Source organism: Rattus norvegicus, chromosome 8, assembly GCF_036323735.1.
Source record: "Rattus norvegicus strain BN/NHsdMcwi chromosome 8, GRCr8, whole genome shotgun sequence".
NCBI classification, from domain to species: Eukaryota; Metazoa; Chordata; class Mammalia; order Rodentia; family Muridae; genus Rattus; species Rattus norvegicus.
The window spans coordinates 68,701,421-68,713,470 of record NC_086026.1 but is presented as its reverse complement, the minus strand read 5'-3'; the positions used below and the strand labels follow the sequence as shown (position 1 = coordinate 68,713,470).

General features: G+C 37.7%; 1 protein-coding gene across 3 annotated transcripts in view; it reads left to right on the top strand.

The window, feature by feature from the left end:
* Arih1 (ariadne RBR E3 ubiquitin protein ligase 1) overlaps nt 1–12,050 on the top strand; it is a 102,450-nt gene that overhangs the window by 62,178 nt on the left and 28,222 nt on the right. For all 3 annotated transcript variants that reach the window (NM_001013108.3, XM_063265127.1, XM_063265128.1), the window contains 2 exons: nt 133–225; nt 626–681. In NM_001013108.3, coding sequence (NP_001013126.2) covers nt 133–225; nt 626–681 — 149 coding nt within the window. The remainder of the gene's footprint in view (nt 1–132; nt 226–625; nt 682–12,050) is intronic.

The following is a 12,050-nucleotide window of genomic DNA, read 5'->3' as shown; positions in this document are numbered from 1 at the left end:
GTCTGTGTTCAAAGCAGATTTTAGGATATTTTGGGTTATTGTCGAATGGGCATTTTAGATACTAGGTAGTTTCACTTTTTTCTTTTTAAAAATAATGTCTTTGTTAAAATTCATTTTTAATTTTTGTTACAGTATTTTACTGGCCTTGAATGTGGACATAAGTTTTGTATGCAGTGCTGGAGTGAATATTTAACTACCAAAATAATGGAAGAAGGCATGGGGCAGGTAATTTGATTTTCATTTAAAACATTTATTTGTAATGTTTAGACCCTTCTATAAAGATAAAAGTTTGGGGATTAAACATTTTTCTAGATTAAAAGTCTTAGGAGAAAAAAAAAGATTTAGGATGTGACATTCCCATTAATCAGCCTAATGTTGGTAATGTTTTCGTAGTAGGCGTCAACTCTGATGAGCTTTGTTTGCTTTTAACTTTCCCTTTCTATGCTGCAAAAACAGTTACTTAGAAGGATGGTTAGACTCAAAGACATACTTCTGAGATATAAAGGGAAGGGATTGAGAGCCTGCAAACAGGAAAGTGTCATCAGAATCTAGGGAATGCAGGTGATGGTGAGCGTCCTGTAAGTGGTGTTAATGAAGGCATGTCTGACACTTGCATCTCTTTCAGACTATCTCGTGTCCTGCGCATGGCTGTGATATCTTAGTGGATGACAACACAGTTATGTAAGTATTTCTCATCGATTCTGCACATTGAGTATTGCTTTGGTAGTTAAACCAAATTATCTTTTACTTAGTACCTCTGAAAATTATTAAAATTCAAGAGACTTTTATTCCCCACTCATTTCTTTATAATACAATTTCTATTGCAATTTGCTTAGGTGGTCATTCTTATGGTATGTTTGGCAATATGAGATAGTCAAACTTTGGTAAGTCTTGGAAGTGTATAATGGGGTAATGAATGTTAATCAGTGTCCTCTGGGTAGCAGGCTAAGACAGAATCAGAGTGTTACTCAGTGAGTTGCCCAGCCTATGTGAGGTTCTGGCTTTGATTTCCTGCATCCATAAAAAATAAAATAAAATAAAAATAAAATAAAATGTGAGTCTGTGAAAATGTATGTGCTAGATTAAAGAGGGAGACCAGGAGTGGATAGACACAGTACAGGTACATACTACCTGAGGAAGAAAAAAAACATTTTCCAAAGGAAGAAACTCAGCTTATGATGCAGCTGAGTCAGGCGGTCTTTGAGGAACTCCAACACATTGAGTCCACAGAGGACTGACTGCCTCAGTAAGCAGAAGGCTGCACCAGAGTCTCCTTGATCTATTAGCCCCTCACTGCACTGCTCAGGGATAGGGTGTTTTCTGCTGGAATGCTGCTAATAATTTCAATGGTGCATTGCAGATGGAGGCTGTAAACTAGTTCTCCTGTACAGATCTTCCTCTGTGGATGGAAGGAGGAAACATGGAAAAAGAAGCATAATGAATTCTGATAGAAACCCCATCTGCTTATTTCCTGGGCTAGTGTTATTTTTGTGGCCTCACGTTTATCAGTTGACTTAATTTCAGGATGCCAAGCACGTTGAGGTCTTGAGTGATCCATATACAAATTGTATAGCTAGTTTTAGGTAATTGCCTATACAGGAAGTTTTTTTCTGTGATTAAAAAGTAATAAAAGAAGGGCTGGAGAGATGGCTCACAACCATCTGTAATGGGATCTGATGCCCTCTTCTGGTGTGTCTGAAGACAGTGACAGTGTACTTATATATAAAAAAGGAGCGGGTTGGGGATTTAGCTCAGTGGCATAGCGCTTGCCTAGCAAACGCAAGGCCCTGGGTTCGGTCCCCAGCTCCGAAAAATAGAAAAAAGAAAAAAAAAAAAAAAGGAAGGAAGGAAAAGAAAGAAAGAAAATGACAGCAGTGTGTTTAATAAGCAAATTTATTCTAATAAACCTAAGTTAACGTGACTTGACTTTAGCACAGCTGCTAAAGCTCCTACTTGGGTAATTTTTTATTTTATTTGTGTGTGTGCAAGTACCACAGTGCATGTGGGTCCCAGAAATCCAACTCAGGTTGTTAAATTTGTTAGAAAGTGTTCTTACCTTTGGCAGAAAGGCTCGGTCAGCTTCCTTCTATTCTACCCACCCACCACCCTGACACCTTTAAACCAAGGTTTCTCTGTGCAGCCCTGGCTGTCCTGGAACTAGCTCTGTAGACCAGCCTGTCCTTGAACTCAGATTATCTGCTGCTTCTGCCTCCTGAGCACTGGGCTAAAAGGTGTGCGCCACCACATCACCCAGCTCCATTCTCCCTTCTTTGTTTCAGTCTAGCTGGGTTTCTTTGCAACATAGTTACTGTTAACAGTTCTGTTTTTAATCTTGCTTGTCTTCTATTTCCATTATTGTTGAAGTATCTAAAAATAAGTCACCATTCTTCCTCCTGTTTTCATCTTGTCCCCTGGTACATTCATACCCATTTTTTCTTTTTCTTCTTCTTCAGTGTGGTAGTTTCATCATGCCTGCCATCCAGTGTAACTGTATTTTATGATTCATTCCAGAAATTAGTGGGAACTTCTTTGGTATCATACATAAAATGTCATTCCCCAAAAGGTTCATAATAATATAACATAAAAGTATATGTAAAACAGTATTCAAAGGAAACAAACTATCTCTTACAACTAAAAATAACATAAAATTTAGGGGTGAGGAAATGCCGGGAAGGCTAAACAAAAAATATCACTATTTTTAAATAGTCATGAGCTTTTCTCTTAGGTATTTTATAGTGGCTAACCAGATACTGGAGGGGTTATTAAAGATATGGACAAAAAGAGTTTAACAGTTCATAATGGAGTTTTGTCATAGATACTAGTCAAGGCTGTAGTAATACGTGTATTTTAAAAATACAACATTGATATAGTGGAGGGTGAGTTAAGACTGGGGGAATGTTGGTTAATGGGATTGGTTAATGGTTATCTGTAATGTAGGTTAAGGAGGATTTGGAGTCAGTATATCAGTGGGAAGCAAGTAGAAACAACAGATTTTAGAAACAAACTGTGTTACATAAAAGCTTCTAGTATAGTTGTCCATTTAGTTAGGAACTAGTTCCCTTTAGGTTTGGAATCTAATAAACAATGTAAGTAACAGTTAAAGTAACAAGAAAGGAAACCACTCTTAGGAGAAATGTAGAATTAAAAAAAAAAAAAACACCAAAGTTTTAGTTAAAGAGTAGTAGTCAGGCATGATGGGTGGTACACTCCAAAGGCTGAAGCAGGTAGATTGTAAAATTTACATTATGCTACATAGAGGAATGTAATCTCCAGTCTAAAAAGAGAAAGATGAGTTAGATGTAGTGAAAGCCACTTAATTGGGTGGTGCTTTGAGTGAAAAGGCAGGAACCAAAGGATTAGAGAATGCCTGGCTAGGGGTTCAGCTCAGCTGGTAGAGGGTTTGAAAGCCTTGGTTCTATTCCTACATGAGACTAGATGTGGTCTCTTATCTGCATAGTGAGCAGGTCATTACATAAGATATTTAAATATGGTGCAAAATTCATGTAGTTGTCAAATAAATTTAGATTTTTGTTATTGTTTTCTTCTGTTTTTTAGTATTCCAGATTAGATAAAGATGAAAGACTTTTGGTAATATCTAAAGTAATGGGAATAAAGTACCAGAGGGAGAATCAATTGTAGCATTTATGAATTGATGCTTGACATTTTTCAAAATGCATGAATTCTTGGACTTTTAGTAATTATTAGCACTTGGGGTATATTATTATACTATTTTTGTTATTAGTTTTTTTGCTGATGTGCCTGATGTTTCGGCTAGTAATTTTCAGAAGATTTGGATTCTGATTTGTCTAGTTAGTTCTATTTGTCTGTCCTGTGTTCAGAGCTTTTTAAACTCTGGATTCAGAAGTTAGTAGTTTTTTGTTAAAGTTGAGAATGTTTTACTTATTTCATGGGATAGAGGTAAGTCAGCATATCACTATGTAACCCTGTCTGGCCTCAATTCACAGAGACCCTTTTGCTTCTTGTCATAGTATTGGATTAAAGGTGTGGGTGCTCTCAGAATCCAGAAGAGGCCATCAGGTTCCCCTGGAGCTGGAGTTGCAAGTGGTTGTGAACCAACTAATGTCAGTTCTGAGAACATAAGTTGGATCCTTTAATAAAAGAACAGCTGCTGCCCTTAGCTACTGAGTTATCCTTTTAGCTTGGTGTGTTTATTAAGACAAGACCCCCCAGACACCCTAGGCTGGTGTTGAGCTTGATATGTAGCTGGGGAAAGCCTTGAACTCTTCCTATTAGCCCTACCTTCCAGATGCTGGGATTACAGGTATCTGTATCACTCTGCTCCACTAGCACGATTATTTCTTAAAACACCTTCCCTTCTTTGTATGGGAGTGTATGTGTATGTGCCTACAGGAGCGTGAATATGTGTGTGGAGATAGAGCCAAGGCTAACCGTGGAAGCCTTAGTCTCTTGGCTTTATCTGGCCTTCTTGCTCTAGGGATCTCTGTCCCTGCATTATTTATCTATGCTTGGAGTATAGGTGGGCTACCCTTCATATTTGTGGGGGTCTGTGTGCACCGCAGTTTCATGTTGCTGTTGTTATTATTAATGTTATTTTTGTTCTTTATTGATCTCATTCCCATTACACCCATTGATGTTGGAAGATCTGCTTGTTTTCATTAGTACATTTATTTTCCTTTTACTTTCCAAACACTTAAAAGATTTCTATTAATAAATCTTGGCTCAATAGACTGTAACTTCCTATTATTTATTTTTCTATGTTGTCTTATTTTGATTTTGCCATCTTATGTCTGTTGAAACCTTCAGTCAGGATTTTATTAAACTTACTCATTTTTCATTTTTCAGGGCTGGGGAGCTAAAATTAATACTTTTCAATTATATAATTTCTAGCTTAATAGTTTTCTGAAAATTTAATTTATTGAGAGACTTCGGTGATTTTATTATTAAAAACTTATAATTTCTTTGTATCATAATAGCTTCATAAAAGGCTGTGCTAACTTAGACATTTGGGCTCTCACAGTTCTGTTGATTGCTTTCCCTCGAATGTGAAATGCATTTTGCTCCTCTCTATATTAACTACATAATCTTTAGTCGAAAGTGGGACCTTTTGTAGATAGTAAATTGTGCTGTTTTCTATAGTGCCCTGTTTCTATTCCTCTCTTGCGTATAAGCTTTGACTATTTGCTGAGTTGGTGTTTCTTTCTAGAATAGTTTAAATGTCTTTGCTAGTCATTCAATGTAAATACACAAATTTGTACCTCCAACTCATAATCCTCTTTTGAACTTGGACTTCTTTATCTTAAGACTTGTCAGCCATCTCCATGTGTGTATTCATAGATTGCACCATGTCTCACCAACACCATTCTCAGCTATCACCTCCTTGTAATCGTTTTTGCTTCTCAAGTTATTACTGGGTGTTAAGGACTTTCCCAAATTACTAGTCTTGATGGTATTCTAGATTTGCCTTTCTCCTATCTTTGGTACCTACTCTTATACCAAATTGTTTGCTCACCTTAACATCTTCCAGGCTACCTGCAATGTGGATAGATACTCTTTCCTATCTATTCCTATTGCCATCAGTATGATTCAGGCCATCTTTATTTTTGCTGGAAGTTTGATGTTGGCTTTAAGTGATTTTTTTTTTCATAGTTTCATAACCTTCTAGTAGTATTTTACAAATGCTGTCCTATGCTGTTAACCTTTTTATTATCTTCTCTTACATTTTCTGTTGCAGCTATACAGGGACTTGGTCTCATAAAAATATTGTGCATTTCATTTGCTTTTGATTTTTACTGTTTTTTTCTAGTACCCCCTCTCTATATCACATTTACCACTCGTTCTCAATCTTTAATTCTAATGCATTCATCCTTTGAGTTGTTGTTTAAGACTCAGTTTGATTTTAATTTTGATTTGTTCAGCTTCCTATAAATTTCTAAATTTACCTTCTGTTTTACTTATTTTTGTTGTTGCCTATACTTTGGACTTGCACGATGCAAAGTTATCTTGCTTACATTGACTGAATCAGCTATCATACCCTGAATGTACTGCTCCTCTGGAGTCTCAGTAATTTTTGAATTTTTAAATCACTCCCACTTCCTCTTTAAGATCCAGGTGATTACATACAGTGCCTCCTGCATTCTAAGCCTATTTCTACCACCAAGCTATGTCCCTGTTCTAACTCTCAGATGTCTTATTTGTTTCTCAGTGTTTTGAGATCAAACCTGTAGGGCAGTGATGTTGGAGGTAAGAACTCTACCACTGAATTACATCTCCAGTCCTCTTAAATACGTAATAGTGGTAATTGAATGCATCTACTTTTTTTTATGCCTTAGCATCTTTGAATGAGTATTTGAGGAGATAGATTATCATCACTATCACTGGCCTTCAAAAATAGCTCATTAAAAATTTATTTACCATCAAGACTTAGCTTAAATGGTCTTCCCTATACATTAGTCTCTTCTAGATTTATACAGATGCTATACTTTGAGAATTTTTTTGTCACACGAGTTTCTTCCTTGATGCCTTCAAGAAATTAGTGAAAATTATATATCATTTATTACTTATGACCACATGTGTTATTATTCATTGTAATAGTTGATATTTTTATTTCATTTACCTGCTTAGGGTCTCTATCTGTGTCTGTCTGTCTGTCTGTCTGTCTACACACACACACACACACACACACACACACACACACACTTTTATCTCTATGTTATAAAGTCTTTCAAGATGTTCAAGTAGTATATTCACTCCCATCTTTTTTATGGCAATAGCATCTCACTTTGTAGCCTAGGCTGGCCTTGAACTCAAATTTTCTTGGTTAGTTAGCCTCCTAGGTTTTGTGACTATAGGTGTATGCCACCATGTCCAGCTATTTCAGCGCATCTTGAATAACCAGTTGTAACAGTGTCATCTGTGATTGTGATAGCTCCTGATTCCACATCCTCTGAAGTGTACCTTTCGTTTTTAAGTCTGGATTTTAGAGGAATACAGACTCATTGCCATTTATTTTTTTTTTTTTAAGATTTTATTTTATATTTTATGTATGTATTACTGCTGCTGTCTTCAGACACACCAGAAGAGGGCGCCAGATCCCATTATAGATGGTTGTGAGCCACTGTGTGGCTGCTGGGAATTGAACTCAGGACCTCTGGAAGATCAGTCAATGCTCTTAACTGCTGAGTCATCTCTCCATTCTGATGATGGATTTCTTTAGGCTCCACTTTAAGGTTTCTGATTAGATGTGACCCACCCACACCGTCAAGGCTTCTTTTACTTGAAGTCAACTCACTGTTAACCACTCTACAAAATACCTATAGGCAAGCACTAGGCCCTGGGTTTTTTTTTTTTTTTTTTTTCAGTTACTACTGTACTTTATTGTGTTCAACCAAATCACCATGTTACAAAAATAGCAAGCTGCCATAATAAAAAATAAGGCTCCTCTATCCAGCACCAGATAGCATCATTTTACTTTCAAGCCTAGAAATTGCACACTTGTATATAAACCAACCGAAGATGAGGATTGAGAGTTCATCTTGGTGGATTTTTCCTTTGATGAATATGAAGTGTCCTTCCTTATCTTTTTTGATGACTTTTAATTGAAAATTTATTTTATTTGATATTAGGATGGCTACTCCAGCTTGCTTCTTCTGACCATTTGCTTGGAAAGTTGTTTTCCAGCCTTTCACTCACTCTGAGGTAGTGTCTGTCTTTGTCTCTGAGGTGTGTTTCCTGTAGGCAGCAGAATGCAGGGTCCTCATTGCGTATCCAGTTTGTTAATCTATGTCTTTTTATTGGGGAGTTGAGGCCATTGATGTTGAGAGATATTAAGGAATAGTGATTATTGCTTCCTGTTATATTCATATTTGGATGTGAGGTTATGTTTGTGTGCTTTTCTTCTCTTTGTTTTGTTGCCAAGACGATTAGTTTCTTGCTTCTTCTAGGGTATAGCTTGCCTCCTTATATTGGGCTTTACCCTTTATTATCCTTTGTAGTGCTGGATTTGTAGAGAGATAATTGTGTAAATTTGGTTTTGTCATGGAATATCTTGGTTTCTCCATCTATGTTAATTGAGAGTTTTGCAGGATATAGTAACCTGGGCTGGCATTTGTGTTCTCTTAGGGTCTGTATGACATCTGTCCAGGATCTTCTGGCCTTCATAGTTTCTGGCGAAAAGTCTGGTGTGATTCTGATAGGTCTGCCTTTATATGTTACTTGACCTTTTTCCCTTACTGCTTTTAATATTCTTTCTTTATTTTGTGCGTTTGGTGTTTTGACTATTATGTGATGGGAGGTGTTTCTTTTCTGGTCCAATCTATTTGGAGTTCTGTAGGCTTCTTGTATGCCTATGGGTATCTCTTTTTTTAGGTTAGGGAAGTTTTCTTCTATGATTTTGTTGAAGATATTTACTGGTCCTTTGAGCTGGGAGTCTTCACTCTCTTCTATACCTATTATCCTTAGGTTTGATCTTCTCATTGAGTCCTGGATTTCCTGTATGTTTTGGACCAGTAGCTTTTTCTGCTTTACATTATCTTTGACAGTTGAGTCAATGATTTCTATGGAATCTTCTGCTCCCGAGATTCTCTCTTCCATCTCTTGTATTCTGTTGGTGAAGCTTGTATCTACAGCTCCTTGTCTTTTCTTTTGATTTTCTATGTCCAGGGTTGTTTCCATGTGTTCTTTCTTAATTGCTTCTATTTCCATTTTTAATTCCTTCAACTGTTTGATTGTGTTTTCCTGGAATTCTTTCAGGGATTTTTGTGTCTCCTCTCTATGGGTTTCTACTTGTTTATTTATGTTTTCCTGGAATTCTTTCAGGCATTTTTGCGATTCCTCTCTGTAGGCTTCTACTTGTTCTCTAAGGGAGTTCTCCACGTCTTTCTTGAAGTCCTCCAGCATCATGATCAAATACGATTTTGAAACTAGATCTTGCTTTTCTGGTGTGTTTGGATATTCCATGTTTATTTTGGTGGGAGAATTGGGCTCTGATGATGCCATGTAGTCTTGGTTTCTGTTGCTTGGGTTCCTGCGCTTGCCTCTCGTCATCAGATTATCTCTAGTGTTACTTTGTTCTGCTATTTCTGACAGTGGCTAGACTGTCCTATAAGCCTGTGTGTCAGGAGTGCTGTAGACCTGTTTTCCTGTTTTCTTTCAGCCAGTTATGGGGACAGAGTGTTCTGCTTTCGGGCGTGTAGTTTTTCCTCTCTACAGGTCTTCAGCTGTTCCTGTGGGCCTGTGTCTTGAGTTCACCAGTCAGGTTTCTTGCAGGGGAAAAGTTGGTCCTACCTGTGGTTCCAAGGCTCAAGTTTGCTCGTGGGGTACTGCCTAAGTCCTCTCCGCGGCGGCAGCAACCGGGAAGATCTGCGCCGCTCTTTCCGGGAGCCTCCGTGCACCAGGGTTCCAGATGGCGTTTCGTGTTTTCCTCTGGCGTCTGGACGTGCGCAGAGTGCAGTCTCTTCTGGCCTCCCAGGCGCGCCCGCCCCTCTGAAGGTTCAGCTCTCCCTCCCACGGGATTTGGGTGCAGAGAACTGTTTATCCGGTCTGTTTCCTTCAGGTTCCGGTGGTGTCTCAGGCGCAGGGGTCCTGCCGCTCCTGGGCCCTCCCCTACCGGAACCCAGAGGCCTTATACAGTTTCCTCTTGGGCCAGGGATGTGGGCAGGGGTGGGCAGTGTTGGTGGTCTCCTCCGCTCTGCAGCCTCAGGAGTGCCCACCTGACCAGGCGGTGAGGTCTCTCTCCCACGGGGTTTGGGAGCAGAGAGCTGCTGCGGGCCGGGATCCGCGGTGTGTTGCCATTTATTTTTATGAGAGCTCTTTATCCATTGTTTTCATGTCTAGTGGGGACTGTAGTTGTTGCTAACCAATAGTGTCTGTCCTTAACTTTAGTAAGGTCTTGGTTTAGATCCCAGAAAATCTCAATCAATCTTTCCCTCCCTTCTCCCTCCCTCTCGGTCATAGACTCATTGACTACTAGACTAAATAATGCTTTTGAAATTAAGCACTGTTCCATCAACTTTAAGCAGTTCTTCTTAACTCCCTACTATTTATTATGAAGTAATTGTCTTTATACTCTGCTTCATCTTTATTACTAAACCTAACATAACAAGTGCGTAATTACCATACATTATTAACTGGCTGTGTTCTGTCACTGATTTCTTTTTGTTTTACCAGTGCTCTTAACTGCAAATAACTGTGAATCACCTGTTTTTGCCAATTCCTGAATATCATTTAAATGGAATTATATTTTATATTTTATTTTTTTTAATTGTATTACTATTGTGTGCACGTGTATATGAGTTTTGAGTGATGGTACACACATGCCACTGAGCATATGAGTCTGTCTCTCCTGTCTCTTGAGTTTCAAGGATCATCAGGCTTGCTCAGCTGAGCTGTCTGGCCTGTATTCGTTTGTGTTTGGAATGTTCCTCATGGGCCCGGTGTGTGTGCCTATTTGTAGTTACTGTTGTTGTATAATGTTTGATTCTCTGCGTAGTAGAGACTTGAAGTTTTGAGTGCTTTGTTTTTGACCAGTGTATAAAACTTTAAAGAATATTTCTATATGTCTTTTGACAGACAAAAACTGATTGTCTTAGATTATGTCTGGACCAAAATATCTTTAGTACTTTAATAGATAAAACGTTTTGTAGATTCTGCGAAAATATTTTCTAAAATGTATGTGTTGTATATTCCTCACTAAATATGAGAATTCTGGTCTTTTAGCCATTCTTGTGAGAATGTGGATTTAATTTCCAATGTCCTGGTAGATAATAATATAAAGCATTCTTTTACATTTATATCAGTTTCGGCAACTCTTTAAAAAACTTTTTTTTTACTATAGTTATCTTATTGTGTATGCATACCATGGCACACATGTGAAGGTGAGAGAAAAACTTGTGGGAATTGCTCTCTTCTATATAGGCCTTGGGGATCAAACTCAAGCTTCTGATAGCTTGCCTTTACTTACTGAGTCATCTCTCTAGCCCTCCATATAGCCTTCTTTTTTTTTTTTTTTTTTTTTTTTTTTTTTGGTTCTTTTTTTTCGGAGCTGGGGACCGAACCCAGGGCCTTGCGCTTCCTAGGCAAGCGCTCTACCACTGAGCTAAATCCCCAACCCCCCATATAGCCTTTTTAATGAAGGAAGTACTTGTTGGCTTGCCCTTTGTCTCTTGAGAGATGACTTATTTTGATGAACAAAGTTTTCATTATGTCTTTAAAAGTTTAGAGAATATGTGGTTTAGAATTGCCTCACAGTGGAACAAAATAAATGCCCCTTTATTTCTGTGCAAAGAAACATACAAAAGTGTTGATTTTGATAGTCTATGTAGAAAGTCTATCATGAAAACCTTTTGAAATGTAAAAATGAAACCATTTGTCAAGATTTGACAAATAATGCTAGAGAAACAATCTATTGTTTACTGGTAAAAGCCCAAGAAATTTTAACTTCTAAAATGTTACTTAACAACTGTAAATGTAAATACATAGATTGAAATAGGGAGAAGAAAGAAGTGAATATTTGGGGAACCTGCTCAAGACAGTGTTGGGGGCATTATATGATCTTTGGCCATCACATCATGTATTTAGCCATGTGACTGTTTTAGGCAGAGGAGTTACAGAGTCAGAGAGGAATGGTTTGACGGTTTGTTGGGTTTTGAAAAGTTTTATTTTTTTGTGTCTGTATTTTGAGAGAATGAGCAGGAGTTTTTGAGGTCTTTGGGATGTTTTGTAGGATCTTGCTTCAAGAAAGGAAGGGAAAGAAGGAGATAGGGAAAGGAGAGGTAGTTGCATATTTACAAAATGATAGAGAAATTCATAGAAATGGTGAATGAGAATTGTGATGTGATTTAATTACTTGTATTTGTTTGCGGTTTTATATCAAAGGGGGAAAAGACTTGAAAGGAAAATGTTTTTATTATTGATATTAAATTATAGAATAAAGATTTTTTTTAACCTACAGTGCTCTATATGTGTAAGCAATATTTTTAGTAATTGTACTTGCTAGTTTTATTTCAACTTGATACAAGATGTAGACATCAGAGAGGAGGAAGCACCAGTTGACAACAGGCCTCTGTACAAGG